Below are 17,451 nucleotides of genomic sequence, written 5' to 3'. Positions count from 1 at the left end.
GATCTGTCGCCGAGTCTTATTTCTGGCAACAAGCCATAAGCCTCTACCAGAAAGCGCTATCATCTAAGATCCATGAAGGAAACATAGATGCCCTTCTTTCCACATGCATGCTAATGGGTGTCATGACAATCTGCCCTGAGAAATTCGAGGTAACAGACTCCTGGGTCCTAACAAATAAACCCGAAGCTCTGAATTGGCTGGCTCTTCAAAGTGGACTAAGCTGCATATTACAACTTGCATCCTCACTTCTATCTAAAAGTATTTGGGGTGAAGCTTTCAAAGAAGTCGACAAGGAAGGAGATAAGATATTCAAACAGGAGGAGAAAACAGGCCGAGAAGGTCTTGATCCGGAATTGGCGGATCTGTGCGGTATCACGGAAGAAAGCACACCAGCTTCAAGTGTTTATGATCTGCCACTAAGATATTTGTCTAAACTTGTGGGGCTGGAACCGAATGGCCCCAATGCGGCACATGTTGCTTCATTTATGGGGAGATTGGAGTGCGACTTTATGACTCTCTTGAGGAAAAGAGATCCCCCTGCATTGATTATTCTAGCGCATTGGATGGGACTTATGTGTTGCTTATCTGAGTGGCAGCCTTGGGTAGAGGGGAGGATTAGGAAAGAGTGCATTGCTATTTGCATGTTTTTGGAATATAGCACTGATCCGAGGATATTGTTACTGCTACGCTTTCCGGCCGAAGCGTGTGGGTACAAACTCGGGATTTTTACATAGATATCGGGGGCTCATTTCATCCGGTGATGAAACCATGTGCCCAATCTAAAATTTAGAAGATAGTTGGCATAATGCTTCGTAAACCCTGCGAATGGCCGCTCTTGATTCTCCCGGGGTGTGGGACAAGCATTTGAGGCTTAGCCCCATTTGTATAATAGAAAAACATAGTCCGACTGTTTACTCCCTAATTTAATCCTTTCTTTCCCCCGCTCGCATAAAACCGAGTTCCATGAAGGCGGGCTCATTTCTAAGAGATGTGATAGGGTGTCTTTCAATACTAGGCGGATGGGGGCTAAACTAAAAATAAGAATCGATCCTGGAGTGTAACCTTAGAATAAAGAAGACAGCCCGCATATATAATATGGCATAAATTTCTCTCAAACATTTGATCCCTTCAATACTTTCGGTTCATTTCAAGATTATCTACAATTAATTTTCCACGGGGGAAGCCAGGCGCAAAATGCCGACTCCCAAATACTTTCAAGAATGTCCTCCTTTCCCCGCAGACACGCCCATTCATGATCTGCCGACGGTGTCATTTCAAGCACTAAAAGCCGGCGACATAAAAGAGAGCGAACGTCTTTATGAGGCCTGTCGTGCATGGGGATTCTTTTTACTAGACTTAAGAGAATCGGATGATGGACAAACGCTTCTACAAGATGCAGAGAAGATGTACGATCTTACGAGGGAGACTTACAGTCTTGACCAATCTATTCTTGATAAATACGCCTACAATCCTCCTTATGATCTAACAGGGTACCTAACTAAGCCTAATATTTCTCCCCCAGTTTGTGAGTCCCAATAAACTAACACTGCCTCTAGGTATAAACAGAAGGGTAAATTGAAGACCGATGACGGGAAAATGGATTGCATGGAGCTGTATAGTATTAATCAAGACGACATGATGGGAAACCGCCCTACACGCGAATACGTCGAAACAATTGAGCACAGCAGATCCAACGTTGTGCAATTCATCCAGCATTCACACGCAGCCATCAGCGTCATAATGTCCCGCCTAGATGAACAATTAGGCCTCCCACCCGGCACACTAAATGCGCTCAGCCCTCTAGATCAAGTATCAGAGACTTCAGTGCGACTCCTTCTCACCGAATCACAATCAACTCCACAATACGACACCATCACACTGGGCGGCCACACAGATATCGGGACAGCCACCCTTCTCTTCCACGTAGTTGGTGGCCTACAAATTCTTCCTGCCGGAAAACAAAACAAAATGGAGAACTGGAGTTATGTTAAGCCAGAGCCGGGATTTGCTCTTGTTAATCTTGGTGATACAATTGTTGAATGGACTGGTGGGCTGTTACGAAGCTCCCTGCATCGTGTTATTACGGCACCGGGTGAGCAGGCAACTGTTCCCAGGCAGAGCTTGGCATATTTGATTCGAGCGCGGAATAATGCTACGATGAACCGACTTAAGGGTGGCGTGATTCCTTTACTTGGAGATGGAGAGGATGATGAGACGCGTTCAGTTACTGAGTGGGCTGCGTGGCGCTCGAAGCAGGTTATTGCAGGTGAATTGAAGGCCCAGACGAGAGGAGGGTATCCGATTGTCCCATCACAGACGGCAGTTTAGTATTTTGATGGGTTTATATTAGGAATGAGCTCAATCGGTATTTATAAAGCTTTGAATTTTATCTATGAATAGGAAGGACGTGGGTAATTCCCACTTAGATCCGAAATTGTAGACCAATTGCTGTATGAGGGTAATTTTTGGAGTAAAAATCATGGTATACAATTCAACTTGAGAAAACTGATTTATTCATCTGTTTCATCTTAGCCAAAAAAATTAGCACTCTGAAGATCGAAGGCAAGTAGATGGATGGCAGTGTGTTCCGCCTATGCGTGAAAGCGCCCCGCCAAAAAAGGCAAAGTGGATCGATCACATCGACACGACACATCAAGTTCACAGGTGATCTCGCAAGCATGGCGAAACGCTCCCGGAGCCACTCTTGCTCTTTATCAGAGTTAGAATCACAGGGAAACTCTCCAGACGACCCAGAAACCACAGCGCCACCCTTGCAAAGGACAACTGTAGCGAGTGACTCCAACCCCGTCGCTGAGGTCATGCATTGTGCGTTACCGCCACATCGAGAAACTCTCGCTTTTGCTTCCTACGAGGATTATGAGGTCCATTACCTTCAAGCGCATGTCAATCGTTGTTCTCAGTGCAGCAAGAACTTTCCTACTGCACATTTCCTAAATCTTCATATTGAAGAGAACCATGATCCTCTTGCGGCCGCTCGCAGGGAACGCGGTGACAAAACTGTACGTGATGGATGGTCTTTTATTAGACCATTATATATTCGAGATTGATTAATGAATACTTATTGACGCGCAATTAGTACGGATGTTTTGTTGAGACATGCGATCGAAAATGCTCGACTCCACAGAAACGAAGACTTCACTTGATAGATAAGCACATGTTCCCGAGGGTATGTGCTGAACAAGACCCGATATTTCTCACAGACTAACAAGCTGAGTTTAGAGCTACAATTTTTATATTATCAATGACGGACTTGATAAGCAGACTTCATTGCTAAAATCAATGAATAGCGACCGCACCCGCAGGCGCATCTCCAGAACGTCAATCTCATCTGTTAACGAGGGGAGACTTCGTCGACGCAGCTCGGTATCGCAAGCAAATCCTCCTGCCGCTTCCAATGATGTGCAGGAAACACAGCCCAAGCCTAAAGCCACGGATGATATGGAGATTGATAGTCTGGAGCGATCCATGTCAGCGCTTCGCTTTTTGCCGGCCAGTGTGACAAAGAACTGGACAAAAGCATCCCATTCTAATTCCTGAACGATACCCTGCATGTTTGACGTGGCCATGATTAAAGACTTAGACTCTGGAGAGTACTTTGGTGAAGAAAATGAATTAATGAGGCCCATATCAGAAAATCAATCAATTTTATCACATTATAGATGGGAGATTCCGATGTTTGGTAGATACATTCGACAATATCCAGCTAACCCAATGCCAGAGTTCACGACCTGATAATGACCTTGATCGATTTATTTTCAGGGTTAGAAGCTGTTTTGAAAGCCTCGATGCCATCTTCGAGAGAAAACGTGTGGGTATCAGCCGATCTAAGTCAATCATCCCACTCTGCAATACCCTGATGGCCCGAGGCCACATATTAATATAACGCCGCTGAAACTGCAAATCGATCTCATTTGCACTACATCTCATAAATTGCAATCTTGAAATTTCAACATGGAATTTCAACACAATGTGCTTGCTTGGGACTAAAATTAATAAACTTATAAGTCGCCATTTGGTGTCGAGAGTGCATAGATAATTCGTCGGAATTTTGACACGGCTTCGTATTTCTTTCACGGCAGGCATGCTTTTAACCTATTGATACACCCTTTGCAAATCCCATCTCTTGCCCTTATCAAAAGAGAGAGATCCTTTTGCTTTTCTTATCAAGCTATTGGGCACGGATCCTAAGATTCTTGGCGTAAGATCCACCAAGCGCACGAGCTTTTATGCAAGGAATGCATATTCGACCCCTCCCACACAATTCTCGTAGTCAAGACCCGATAAGCTGGACTGAACTCTAGAATCTCCGTCAACAAATTATTTTTTTCGAGAATCTAGTATTGTTGAACCTTCGAAAGACTTCTCTTCAAAATCCTTGCAACTGTGTTCGAAGTCATTTTTGAATTCAAGTCGCCAACGTCAATCTCCGGTATTCATCTAGTATGATCGACGAAGAGTCGCGGCTCCTCCAGACACCAAATATCCTCGATCACGATGTGGAAAATGGACCACCGAGACCTAAAATCGCTCGCAGCTTCCTAGCTGTGATGCTAGTTTGTACGTTTAAATTTTTACCGTTGATAGGAGTGCGCAGTGGTCTAATAACGCCCGCCGGTAGCGACTTTCCTTGCGTCTTCCGATGATTCTTTCGTTCTTTCCACGGCTTCCGATATCGCAGCGGAATTCAATGCGACCAATGCCAGTACCTGGCTGATTACTGGGTTTAATCTGGGATATATGATATCGCTTCCAATTGTTCGTCTAACTCAAATTGATGATACATGGAGTTTAGTTACTAATTGAATGATAGTATGGTCAACTCTGTGATGCTTGGGGAAGGAAGCACACCTATCTTTTCTCGTACATTGTTTATTCAATGGGCTGTTTAGCGATGTATGTACCTGCTATAATGCCATTTCCCATAAGCTGAACCACTGACATGAGATACCTAGGGGAACATCGTTAAATATCTACATTGCTATATTTGCAAGGATAATTACAGGTTTTGGAAGCTCGGGTATGCTGGATTTGTCCTCTATACTTATTAACGGTAAGTCAAGCGTCTCACAAAGATAGGCCATGATCCTTATAATGATGTCAACATGGCTTAGATATTGGTGGTCCAACTGGAGTCGCCGTGCTCCGAAGCTATTTCATGACTGTCACAATGGTTGGATACAGTGGTGGAGGAGCCATAGGAGGAACCCTATATACATGGGTGGGATGGAGATGGTAAGAGAGAATAAGTTATGCTCCAACGATATCGCCCATATCTCACCACGATCACTCCAATATTTAGGTCGTTTCTTCTTCATGTACCAATCGTTCTCGCCTGCGCTTTGATAACTGTCCTTCAGCTTCCGAAGGATACACCTACAGACAGACAGTCTACTCCGGAAAACGCCCAAGGCCAAAAAGAAGAGGACTCCGACACAGAGAAGCTAGATTATATCGGTATCGTACTACTCGTATGCGCGATTATCTCGGCGTTGATGATGGTGCAAGTTCTCGAGGCCGATGAAATTCCAGGAAACAAATTCTACATTACGGTCGCTCTTGGGTCTGTCAGTATATTGCTTGGGATCTTATTCTGCACATACGAGATGCGTACGGCGAGAAGACCTTTGATCCCACTATCCTTCATGCTATCAAGCAAAACCGGCGTGATATGTGCAGTGCAAATATTGACCATGATCGCTGACATGTCCGTGAGTGTACCATAACGTTGCTGTTATAACTGCCAAGAGATTTCTAATGTCGCATTTGTATAGTTTGCTTCGGCCGTCAGTGAGTATTTCGTTCGCACCAAGGGATTTTCAATGGCAGCTGCTTCAGCCTGTCTAGCGCCAGCAGGGCTTGGAGGTGCAGTGGGTGGAATTTTAGCTGGGAAATATATTCAAAGGTTTGGCAGAAAGGTTCAGATTCCTTCATTTGTGGAGACTAACTTTGAATTTTATCGCAGAACTGGTAAATATCACAAGTTGACCAGAATCGGACTTTACATATCCACCGTGAGCGCAGTTTTGATCATGATTCGATGGTGTTACTCCGATCCATACATCTGGGAACTAATGTACCCCTTCCCATTTGGGATTGGAATGGGTATATCATTCTCAACTCAATTCGTGGCATTGTCTGCCGAATCACCAGGAGGCTACGCTGCAAGACTGATCACTACATATTATCTGTTGCAGCAGATTGGGTCGGTCGTGGGTGTCTCTGTTACCGCTTGGTTAGTTAGAAGCACTTTCGCCAGTGGGTTGAAAGACATATTAGGTGGGAGTGCACAAGGCATGAAGGTACACTGAACATTTCCGAGTCCCTATCAATCCATTATCAAGATAAAATGACTGATCAAGTATACGTCGAAGACCATGGACAAGATTCTTAAATACCGTCGATACGCCGCGTCCCTCCCAGTTGAGATCAAAGTTCGCGTTGATTCTGCTTTCCGACATAGCTTTTTGGTGGTACCATGTAAGCAATGACTCTTATGAGTTTGATAAGCGGGATGAGATCTAATATTAAGTTAGTATCTGCAGCTGCAGCGCTGGCTCTTACATTTTATCTGGTGGGAGGAGAAAAGGATAAGGAGAAAGAAGAAGATCAGTCATGATACCTAAAAAGCATTTAAAGAAGATGAAAATGCCCACACCCATACTATACAGAGATTTATGTTTACACCTTTGACATAGTTACATGAAACCCAGGAATTAGTAATATGATTAGAGCATTCAAATGTTGCGCATATGCCCCCAGCTTGGATTCAGCGATAGGCCTGCTTACTACTTCTGGCGATAAGAATCGAGTATTCTTATGAATATAGCAGCCATGATCATTTCCGAGTGTTACCCTAAAATAAATCATGACGCATGGCGCGCAAAAGCACATTCGAAGGATATTGTAAATTGCGATAGTAATAATCTTCGTGCTAGACCCCATGCAGCTAGATTAATGTAAGGGGTGCTCCGCATCCAACTTGCGGTGTCCGTATACCCACGGCAATTGATACAAATCACAACCCTAGAATACGGCATGCATGCGTTGGTCTCACCGATTCTTCCACACCTGAGCATTTAAAGCGACGATCGAAGAGCCACCAGCGGAGGAAAGTTAATAAAAGGCGAGTCTCTCACCGATCCTACCATACTGAGTGAAATCGAACTTTATCGTCGAATTCAATATAATAATGACCGTGAGCAAAAATCTAGCCGGAAAGGTAGCAATAGGTAAGCCCCCACTGGCATGTCTCCACTAACCCTGACCCTAACAAGCTCAAATTGTAATTTAACTCCCTAATATAGTTACTGGTGGTAGCCGGGGTATTGGAGCCGCCATAGCTATTAAATTCGCCGAACATGGTGCCAACGTCGCAATCAACTATGTTTCTTCCCCCACCGCCGCAGAAGAGGTAGCCCAAAAGGTGCGCTCATTTGGCGTCAAAGCGATCACAATCAAAGCAGATGTCTCGCAGGAGAACGAAGTAAGCGCCATGTTCGAGACACTCATGCAGGAACTTGGCCGCCTCGATATCGCCGTGAGTAATTCGGGTATCGAGTATTTTGCTACTCACGCCGAGACAACGGGTGCAGATATCGATCGGATTTTTGGCGTAAATGTCAAGGGCCAGTATTTTGTTGCTCAACAGGCATACAAGTATATGGCGGATCATGGGCGAGTTATGCTCACATCGTCTATTTCAGCTGTTAAGGTATGCAAATAGTCCTGTAAATATTTCATAATTAGCTTTGGGCTAACAAATTCTCAGGGTGTTCCCCGCCATGCTGTCTATGCTGCTTCTAAGTCTGCTGTTCAAGGAATGACAAAGTGTCTTGCCGTTGACTTTGGCTCACGCAACATTACTGTCAATTGTATTGCGGCGGGAGGTGTTAAGACGGACATGTACGATGAAAACTCGGCTGAGTATATTCCTGGTGGGGATAAAATGACCCCGGAACAGATTGAAGTTATGCTGTCTAAGTGGTCACCGTTGGGTCGCGTTGGACTTCCCGAGGACATCTCGGGCATTGCTCTTTTGATTGCAAGTCCGGAATCCCAGTGGTTGACTGGGCAAACTTTTCAGGCTTGCGGAGGAGCGTTTATGGTGTAGTTACTTTTCTAAATGCTACTCTGAAATATCAAAGATATTCTTGCAAGTTGAATATATAAGGATTTGTTGGTTTCTCAGGTTAGGGTTATTTGTAACTGGTAGATACCTGGTCGTGTATGGGGCATCTGACCTGGAGGGTCATTGCCAGAAAGGATGAAACCATGAATCACAAAAATGAAATGGGGTATGTGCAAGTGGCAATGCAGTGTACATCCCTCGGGATTTTAATCATTCCAAGAAAATGACCAAAAAGGCAAGAAAAAAAAAACATGCATGAAAAGTATCAATACAATCTCAACTGTGGTACTATACGTGGATGAGATCACTCAGTAGTATGGAGATGGGATCTTGGGAGAGAGCTATTTGAAGTGTGACTTGTAATGGGAGGTCTGCCTTCAAGCTGGGCCTGAGGTGTATCGATTCCATTGACCCCGTTGATGCCATTCACTTCATGGTTGCCACTGACCCCATTGACCCCATTAACAGATTTCGGACTATTGGCCTCAAGTGCATCAAATACATGATGAAAGACTTGCTTATCCACGTCTGAAGCCCATAAAAAGTCCAGGTGCTCATATGAACGAATAGGTTTTGCAACAGTACCACGAGGCAAGCCCTGCAGCATGACATTAATGTCGACAAGGCTATCGCTATCGCCGTACAGGAGCACGATAGGTGTCTTAATGTTGCGAGTTGGATATTTGACAGGCTTGTAGAAACGCTCACTACCGACAATACTGAAGGGCGTTTGCAATTCGTCATCGTAGAATTGAAAGTTTTTGTTGCGAATGATCTGGAACCAATGGACAACTGATTTGGTGCTGGTGAATGAGTAGAGATGCATATAAGCTGCAAGCTTCTGGACTCGAGTGATATTGCGACATTGCCAGTTGAAAAGAATTGACAAGGCAGTGTCGATAATGCGGATGTAAATAGGCGGGTACATGATCGTCTGCCACATTGTTGTCGATGAGAGGATGCTGCGTCGGCCGAACAGCAAGAACAAGAAGTTTGGCGAGGCCTTCATAAGGGAATCGACGATGCGATTACGAAGACCGGATGGTGCCATTGCGGGAGCCAGAGCCACAAAAACATCAACCTTCTGATTCAACAAGGGATGAATTGCGAGAGTCGCAAATGCTTGCGCTGTTCCCTGGGAGAAACCAATGTAAGATAAGGATGGTTGAGCTGTCACATCTAGGATGTACTCGATGCTATTCGGGATATCGTGAAAGGCAAACTGATCGATTGAGAAGTCCCAGAACTCATTGGACCCAGGAGAAAACCGGACAGATTTCTTCGCATATTTGTTTCCGCGGTTATTCCCCAGCCAAACATCGTATCCCTTTTCAACCAGCTGGAAGGGAAGGCAGCGCTGCTCGTCGGTCAAGGCAACCCATACCTCACTAGACATGAGCAGGCCATGATGTAGATAGACAACCTTCTTAGTGATTGAGTTGGGACCCTGGTTGACTCTTTTGTCCTCCTCGCCCTTTCGATAGGCCAGACGATGTAAGCCCAGGAGGTATCCGTCGCTAGTCTGTACAATGTGTTCTTCTGCCTCGTATCCAAATAGGGAGCAGATCTCGGTAAAATCCGATGCCTCAGCTATAGATGCAGCAAGTATTTCCTCCTTTGTACGCTTATCCTGTGCTTCTTTCGGCATAAAGACATTAAAGATCTTTTTCGATTGGTCATAGCAGAATCGAATGATTGGTGATGCTGTGCGCAATTAGTCGGTGGCACTTCATCAGACGAATATGACATCACTTACGAAGGCAGAATGTGATGAAATGAATAACAGTCTCTAGAAAGACCAGGATCAAGGATCCTAGCAGTGCTAGGTACTCAAACCTAAGGAGTTCCGACATGAGTAAGATTGTTGTGTCTTGGAAAGGACTCTGTAGCACCTGACATTCTCGGATGGGAACTTACCAAAACAACCTCCCTATAAATGGTACCCGCGACATAGTGAAAGGCAGCCCGAAATTCTACATGTGCATTTGATATACCCAGTAGTGCAGATATGCAGAGACAAATGTCCAAAGTCGTGACAGAAAGGATTGCGAATTGAATTCAACGTGGCGACGTCATTCCTTGACATGTGAACGTTCAAAGTTGGGGCCCAAAGCGAAATGCTTACTCATCCGGGGTCAACCAATCAGAGTCAAGTAGAATGATCCGCCTGAATTTGTCCGAGTGATCCTCGCCGACTTGCATGTTAATGTTACAAACCCTCAAATATCGCCATGCCTAGCTCATGCTCGGATATCAGTGAGTGAAAACATGGAATGGAGAACGGAAATTTTGATTGCATGCAAAATTGTTCTCTTGCCACCACAGCATGCTAATCATATGTTCGCAGGGGAGGCCTTGGCCCAATGCCTACAGGAATCGGACTGTATCATGGTCCAGCGGCACACGCCTCGTGAGTGCCTGAGCTCTCCACTCGCTGAGGAGCTGCCTACGAAATGTCAACAATTGAAGAAGGGGTTTAGCGAGTGCAAGTGAGTTGATCAATTGGGGATCTGAACGTGTCGGAAGGACTACACAAGAGGAAAGAGCATGGACATCGATCATTGTTGCTAACATCTATATTCCTGGTAGACGCGGAATGATCGATATGCGCAAACGGTTCCGTGGCAACCATCCTTTGTCCGGCGCGAAGGAGATGGATGGAAAGTCTACCCAATCCGAGCAACTCTATGCCGGCAAACCGGCATACACCAGCGTCAAGGAAATTAGTGGAAATGAGGTGCAGATGGACCCCGAGAAGACTCGAGGACTGTGAGGACATTTTTGGATAACTTCCCAGGAGGAAACACTTTGTCGGGCCCCGATTGCTCGCCCACTGTATTTTACATGTGTCTAGATGTTCTGATTCATGCTGGCATGGTCTGGAGTTCTGTTCTTACTTACGGCATAGAGGGGACATGAAAACAATCACCAATCTCTTCAAGGAATATGGAATACAACATACGTAGAGGCAATTCCATACATCATGGAAGCTCGGCTCATTCTGTAGTCTGAGAAGATTTAGCCAAAAGGGGGAAGAGATAATATTTCACATCATTGTTGACGGTATATTCGAATAAAAAATCTACTGGGTCTTCTTGGCTTTGTTGACTGTGGGAGCCGAGTACAGCCAGACAATGACGAAGGCCAGGAAGCCTCCAACAACAGCCCAGAGGCCGGCGATCCATACCCAGCCACCGCTGATAGCCCAGCTGCGAGCGTATTCATCGTGTGCAAAGTGACGAACAGTCACCTCATGCTTCTCCTCGATGTTTGTAAGGAAAGGACGCTTGTAGTTTACACGGAAGGAGAAGATTCCATGCTGGTCCGGAGTGACGAACTGGGTGCCGAACACAGTGCTAGTCTCAGTGCGACTGATGGGCTGAAGAGCCAGACGGTGGAAGGGCGAGAGCATAGTGAACTCGAGCTGTAGTTGATCCTCGGCGGGAACCTCAAAGGGTACCCACTTATCAAAAGAGTATTCCGAGACCTCAATGCGGAAAACCTGCAAATAGAAATGTGGTTAGTTTTTTCTTCGTGGGCAAATGATCAGCTTGGCATGTAGGTATGACGCACAGTCTCGTTCTTGATGCGGTAAATTTTAGGGTTCAGATCTTCCGCAGCCACCTCGCCATCAGTAACCAGGTGATGCTCAATCTTTCCAACCTTCACAACACCAGTCTCCTTGAATGTCCATCCAGTCAATTGGCGGGCAAACTCCCGGTTAACGGTGGGGACCTTCTTGCCGTTGGGAGTCTTGACTGAGGCAGAGAACCACTTGTCCTCAAGAGCCTCGACAGAGCCCAGAACAGTGAAGCGGGCGGAGTTACGGGCTTGAAGTGCAGAAACCACATTCAGCTGGGAGCCAGTTGCCTCGATGTCATCGGGAGATGGGATCTCTTCCTTGGGGTTGTACGCGTAAGCGGTGGCAGGAGCTTGAAGGATCGGTGCGAGGAGCTGGCTGTCGCTACCGAGAGTCTGAGGGGCTACTCTAGGAAGAGCAAGAACACCCTCGCCATCAAAGAAGGCCTTGACATCGGGGCGGAGGGGAGTAGATCGCTGGAGGAGTAGGACATCATGCTTCTCGGCGGCCGAGATGGTATCGTAGTTGAAGTGATCGATGACGACGGCGGAACGGTCATTGGCGAGGTGAATGTCAAACTCAAGGAGGAGGGAGCTAACGGCACTAGAGGTGGACGACTTGCCGGAAAGGGCGAGCACGATATTGCCATCTTTGTTCAAGAAGTCCACGATGTGCTTAGGTGTCAAGGAGGGGCCAAGACCTATAAGAATGCGTCAATTGATACATTTCAAACATTATAAACATTTCCAGAGCAAGGGAAACCTACCCTTTGACTTCGGAGGAAGGATAAGGAGGTGGTCGTAAGCTCTCTCGCCATGTTCGAAGAGGGACAGCTTGTCACTCTTAGGTGATTCAAAAGACAAATCGTATCCTCGAGCTACAATTGAGGTTAGCAACGAATACCATCATGGGAAAAATGCTCAATCACCTTCCAAATCGGACCACAATGTCGAATAAGTGCTCTTCTCTGTACTCTCATCCAAAACCACCAGCAGGCGGCTACCAGAGCTACTCAGTGCGTTTACTGTAGCCACAAAGGCACAGATAAGCAACGCAAGGCACCACCGCATTTTAACAAATAATTCCGCACAGCGGAGCGGGCTACCTTGAAGAGATAAAGAAAAAGAGAAAGGTGGGTGGGGAGTGTGAGGGGAGAAGTTCGGAGTTGTATAGATAGAAAGGGCGACGTGTTAATCGGACGGATGCCAAGACTCGGCTTGGGACCTGCGCATCTCCGGACCGTCGAACCTCACTTCTTCCCCACGGCCTCCCAATTTTGATTTCCTCCAACGGTCAACCTCACCACACCTCAGATACCGCCGGGTGGTTCTGATAACTGTCAATTCACCTCGCCTAGACGAGTCCTTTTGAGACGTACGGTCATTTTCATCACTTCTCGTCCGGAAAACTCCTCGCCACACTCTTGTCGGCCAACTTCATATTCACCATGTCTACCCCTCAATTCTGGTCGACTCCCCTCCGCTACTTCCGCTGGGCCGCTCACGAGAAGCCTGCTATCTTCTTCTCCCTGATTATTGGTTCCATGGGCCCCGTCGCTCTGGTTAGCCTTCCCCCAATCCGTCGGGCCCTCGGCGACGTTGACCCTGAGCCTATTCCCCTCTCATATCCCGGTAAGGCCCCTACACTGCTCCAAAGCCTCAGCAGGCTTTCATGTCTTGATTGAGTTGGCCAAAACTAAACCATAATGTTCCTACGTATAGTCCCGAAGGGTCCGCGAACAATCCCCAAGGGCTTTGAAGACGAGTAAAGAACGACCGACAGCATAAAGCCGCTGGATAACACAAGAGTCCATGTGTAACAATGTTGAGGTTTTGGAGGGGATGCGCATTAATTGAGCAAAATATTGGGAGTCAAACGATATGCCTTCATAGTCGAGTCCTACGACAACCTCCTCTATGAGCCAGCAAAAACTGAGCCCAATTTGGCCGTTTCTCCCCGCTAAGAGGCGTTTTTGATACCAATCTCGTTCGCGTATATAATATCGAGATCATTGAATCTTGAGATTGTTGCGCTGCAGTGTATGTACTATGTTTTGATAGTGATCATAAACCGACATCAAGTCGATTTCTTCAATTTTTTTTGGGTTAAAGGTAAAAAGTTCCACCACGTGTGAATAGTTGCCTGTATAGTCAAAGCCCCGGGGTTATATAGCAGGTTATCTCGAGTGTGCCGCTGTAGATGGACGAGTAGGTCTTACTTCTACTTTGTTTCAATCGCTCTTGGTCGAGTGAATCTTGGAATGATATAATCAGCGCTACACCCATTAGTGCAGATGGATACCTACTTCGGAAGGACGCTATCATTGAATAGTTACCCTAATACTAACACTGCCACAGCTGATATTCCTCAATTTCGACAGTGGAATTCCAACATCTGAACCGGTTGGCTGAGGGCCAGAGGCACAGAGGCAGAGTACATAGACAGTTGAGAATTGACTATTTTTTAAGTATTTTCTATTGGAAGAGGATTTCTTTGGAAGAAGATGTTGGTGAAAGGTTCAATTATTTGATAAAACAGAACCGATCAGGATCTCAGCGTCAATCATAAAACGCGAACAACGCCGTATATGCTCATATCTACATGTAGTTCGGTCATCATCATCGCTTTGTCGAAGCATTTCTCCCAACAGCCAGAAGGTCCCAGGCGCATAGTAATCATACGGGGCACCAGCCGTGTCACACCAAAGACGGGATAATTCAAAAGTGAAAAGGTAGCAAACATTGCCAAAAGCCACACAACCCCTGTACACCGTCGAAAGTGAAACATCCCAGAAGAAAAAGCAAAGAAGAAAAAGGAAGAAAAAAGATCCACGGAACCTCAGTCAGGCTGGTAAAGATCCAGGGAGTCATTAAACAAAATCCAAAGCAATAAAAAAAGACTTTAAAATCAAGAGAGCCACCATTTTCATGAAAACCTCATTCAACGCATAATGCTCCTACTCCTGACTGGCCAACTGCACAATAGCGCAGAATAATTAGGTATGGACGATCCTTTCGGTGGACAGTGCTCAAGTCGCAGACCTGAGGTGTGGCCGGTGGTATCCATTGGGAATCAATCCATGGCAAAAATGAAATGGCATTCATATCCGACGAATCGTGGAAAGTGGGCCTGACTGGAACGGATCTTGACCCTATCTTGGAGTGTCCTGGACTTTCATAATAAAGGAGGGCGTTCTCCTGTCGAGAGAGTAAAAGAAAACAGCCGACGAATGAGTGGAGAGTGGAGATTGGAGGTCTAGGGAAGAGAAGTGTTTTTTTGGAGGTTTTTGTGGATATTCGTCGGCATCATTAGGTTCCAGGGTTTTATCACAGTCCAAGGAGGCAAAGGAATAAAAATAAAAACCATTCATCCATCCAGTGGGCCACAATGGAGGGGAAGAAATGATTTATTTAATGCACAAGAGGAATCTTAAGGCCATTTTGATTTCTGTGCCTTATCGCCGGCGGTGCGGATCCCGTTCTCTTGTGGGTTGCGGCCTACTGCGCTCGTATTCCGGGGTGTACCTCGGCTCCATTCCTATCCGGGGATCTGGGGCAGTAGTGGTAGGATATGCCATCCCGGTGGTTTGGGGAGAGTAATCCGGTTGGTCATCATAACCGGGTCCTGGGTACCTGGGGGCATTTCGGCCACCCTCGTATCCATAGCCAGGTGAATAGGTGTATGAGGAAGGGTGCATGTCAGCAGCTGTCACGACAGGCTGGGAGGGGCCAGAATAGGAGACCTGAGGCGGGGGGTAGGGAGCTTGTCCTGAGCTGTAGGGCGAATGTGTGGAGCTGTAAGATGAAGGAGGTTGGTTGTAGGGAGCATTTTGGGATCCAGCATAAGAGCCTTGGGAATACGGGTCCATGTAGGTTTGAGCAGGGGCTGCACTAAATGTGGTAGGGGAAGGCCCCTGTTGTTGTTGTTGCTGTTGCTGTTGTTGACGAACCTCATGTACGGTCGAACTGGCATAGTTCGCTGGTCCAGTGTTAGGGGCATGTGACATATTCATGTCTTGAATATAACTACCTCTCGGATAGCCTAGATCAGCCCGGCGAGAGACATCCGCCTCCCAGCGAGCGGAGTCAGCCTTGATATCAGCAATCATTTCCTGTTTATCCAGATGGTCCTTGGTCAGATGGTGTTCCTCGTCGGTGGCTTGGCTTTGCTAATATTGGATGTATCACGGCATATCAACTTACTGATGTCAAATTCCGATAGGCACGGATGAAGAATCCCTGGCGGCCCTGTATTGTGGGGTCAGTCATAAAGTTCGAGTAAGGTTATAAACACGAAAGGACAGGAAGGAAAGAAGGACGACGGACACCATGACTACCAGGTCGCACAAGGGCATCATTTCCAAGGTAGCGACAAATATCTGCTTGAATCACCTCTCGGCTGATTCCATCACCCGGGATAAAGTATTCATTTTGACGGCCTGTCATCGTGTGTCCTGGGGCAATAAGATATATCCGGAAATGTTCAAAGCTCCTCGGGTCTGACGGGCCAAAACAAAAAAAAGAAATCACAGTCCAGGAAGATAAGTAGTCCTTTGGAAGATTGTTGTGTCCGTTATATTGGGGAAAATGTACAGAATTTGTTCTTTTTCTTGTTCTATAGAACGACCGTCGTAAAGATATCCACGGTCGACCGTCACCACTTTAAATGACGGGGGGGTCGATTGTTCCTTGGGAGTAGAGATTTCGAGATAGTCCACGGTCACAGAAGAAAAGCAAAGAGGATCCTATGGTCGGAAGAGCAAAACAGTCCTGGTTTTCCAAGGGGAAAATATCCGGAAATCCTTATGGGGTTCCAAGGTAGTTGTCCAGGGCAAAAATTCAAATCAAATCCTAGGGTAGAGAGAGAAAGAAGACCGGGAAGAAAACACTATGGCCGAGGTGACTGAAATTAAGTCGAGGCTGAGAGGAGTTCAGGAGTTCGGGAGAAAGAAAACACTGAGGCGGGGTTGAAGAGATCCTTCGGGACTAGGGAATTTGGGTCCACACTTCCACACTGTTCCAGCTTATGAGGGTATCCGGGTATCTTTTTTTTTGTTCCTTTTCTTTTTGTGAGTCCCTTGAAATTGGACCAGGTAGCGAGGGAGAAGATGAAGGTGATGAAAGATGAGAAGAGAAGAGAAGAGAAGAGGAAGAGGAGAAGGGGCGAACTAAAGTGGGCAGGGCGGTTGGGCCGTTCTTGGGCTGGTGCCACGACACCCCCCACTTCTCTATCAAGTCCCAAGGCCAGCAAGCATGCACGGTCTAACACGGCTCAGTCGAGAAAAGTCTTTGTGCCGGTCAATGCATGTACAGGCTACTCTACTCTAGTCTCTAGCCTTCTAGTCTCTGTACCACCCTGTCCGTAGCCGAATATCTTTGCAGAAGCCCCATTTTTTCCATAGACCCTGGCTTATAATATACCCAGAGAACTTTTAATCCTGGTCCTGGTCCACATTGATGTAGATTTTTACTTTTTAGGGCCGATCTCATAACATGTGGTTTGCTTGGACCTGTCTCATCTTTGTTGGGCTACTACTACATAATTTTTGTATTTGGAGAAGGTAACATAACTTCGTCCCCCTCCTCTGCATGTCATGTTTTGACTCATGTTGGGGTGGCCAAAAAGCGGTCAACTGAATGGAAAAGTGAATAACAGACGTAGGTAAGGAGAGACTTGTGGCGAAAAAGCGACTAGGATTTTGGGGGACTTTTGGATTCCGAAC

General features: G+C 46.3%; 9 protein-coding genes across 9 annotated transcripts; 6 read left to right on the top strand and 3 right to left on the bottom strand.

Moving 5' to 3' along the window:
• Positions 1–1,194: 1,194 nt before the first annotated feature.
• Positions 1,195–2,328, top strand: N7478_005787 (oxidoreductase 2OG-Fe(II) oxygenase family; the record flags this gene model as incomplete). The annotated part of the gene is made up of 2 exons (XM_056922001.1): positions 1,195–1,490; positions 1,557–2,328. The coding sequence occupies 2 exons, from the start codon at positions 1,195–1,197 to the stop codon at positions 2,326–2,328; spliced, it is 1,068 nt and encodes a 355-aa protein (XP_056780038.1).
• A 350-nt stretch (positions 2,329–2,678) lies between these two features.
• Positions 2,679–3,558, top strand: N7478_005786 (uncharacterized protein; the record flags this gene model as incomplete). The annotated part of the gene is made up of 2 exons (XM_056922000.1): positions 2,679–3,020; positions 3,241–3,558. The coding sequence occupies 2 exons, from the start codon at positions 2,679–2,681 to the stop codon at positions 3,556–3,558; spliced, it is 660 nt and encodes a 219-aa protein (XP_056780037.1).
• A 905-nt stretch (positions 3,559–4,463) lies between these two features.
• On the top strand, positions 4,464–5,904 carry N7478_005785 (MFS transporter; the record flags this gene model as incomplete). The annotated part of the gene is made up of 8 exons (XM_056921999.1): positions 4,464–4,578; positions 4,640–4,776; positions 4,832–4,914; positions 4,974–5,071; positions 5,133–5,253; positions 5,321–5,581; positions 5,793–5,808; positions 5,866–5,904. 8 exons carry the CDS (start codon positions 4,464–4,466, stop codon positions 5,902–5,904), a joined length of 870 nt encoding a protein of 289 aa, XP_056780036.1.
• Positions 5,905–7,210: 1,306 nt separating this feature from the next.
• Positions 7,211–8,131, top strand: N7478_005784 (uncharacterized protein; the record flags this gene model as incomplete). Its single annotated transcript, XM_056921998.1, has 3 exons — positions 7,211–7,250; positions 7,326–7,732; positions 7,790–8,131. 3 exons carry the CDS (start codon positions 7,211–7,213, stop codon positions 8,129–8,131), a joined length of 789 nt encoding a protein of 262 aa, XP_056780035.1.
• Positions 8,132–8,453: 322 nt separating this feature from the next.
• On the bottom strand, positions 8,454–10,002 carry N7478_005783 (sterol esterase; the record flags this gene model as incomplete). The annotated part of the gene is made up of 2 exons (XM_056921997.1): positions 8,454–9,853; positions 9,906–10,002. The coding sequence occupies 2 exons, from the start codon at positions 10,000–10,002 to the stop codon at positions 8,454–8,456; spliced, it is 1,497 nt and encodes a 498-aa protein (XP_056780034.1).
• A 415-nt stretch (positions 10,003–10,417) lies between these two features.
• Positions 10,418–10,922, top strand: N7478_005782 (PET191 family protein; the record flags this gene model as incomplete). Its single annotated transcript, XM_056921996.1, has 2 exons — positions 10,418–10,638; positions 10,739–10,922. The coding sequence occupies 2 exons, from the start codon at positions 10,418–10,420 to the stop codon at positions 10,920–10,922; spliced, it is 405 nt and encodes a 134-aa protein (XP_056780033.1).
• Positions 10,923–11,231: 309 nt separating this feature from the next.
• N7478_005781 (dolichyl-diphosphooligosaccharide-protein glycotransferase) lies at positions 11,232–12,799 on the bottom strand (the record flags this gene model as incomplete). Its single annotated transcript, XM_056921995.1, has 4 exons — positions 11,232–11,651; positions 11,723–12,429; positions 12,496–12,606; positions 12,658–12,799. 4 exons carry the CDS (start codon positions 12,797–12,799, stop codon positions 11,232–11,234), a joined length of 1,380 nt encoding a protein of 459 aa, XP_056780032.1.
• Positions 12,800–13,176: 377 nt separating this feature from the next.
• Positions 13,177–13,497, top strand: N7478_005780 (NADH:ubiquinone oxidoreductase subunit NDUFA3; the record flags this gene model as incomplete). The annotated part of the gene is made up of 2 exons (XM_056921994.1): positions 13,177–13,360; positions 13,451–13,497. 2 exons carry the CDS (start codon positions 13,177–13,179, stop codon positions 13,495–13,497), a joined length of 231 nt encoding a protein of 76 aa, XP_056780031.1.
• Positions 13,498–15,183: 1,686 nt separating this feature from the next.
• On the bottom strand, positions 15,184–16,174 carry N7478_005779 (putative transcription factor RfeG; the record flags this gene model as incomplete). Its single annotated transcript, XM_056921993.1, has 3 exons — positions 15,184–15,840; positions 15,932–15,976; positions 16,055–16,174. The coding sequence occupies 3 exons, from the start codon at positions 16,172–16,174 to the stop codon at positions 15,184–15,186; spliced, it is 822 nt and encodes a 273-aa protein (XP_056780030.1).
• Between the last annotated feature and the right edge of the window lie 1,277 nt (positions 16,175–17,451).

Source organism: Penicillium angulare (genome assembly GCF_028827245.1).
Source record: "Penicillium angulare strain IBT 27051 chromosome Unknown utg000004l_segment0_segment0, whole genome shotgun sequence".
Lineage (NCBI taxonomy): Eukaryota > Fungi > Ascomycota > Eurotiomycetes > Eurotiales > Aspergillaceae > Penicillium > Penicillium angulare.
This window is presented reverse-complemented; position numbering and strand designations above follow the sequence as displayed.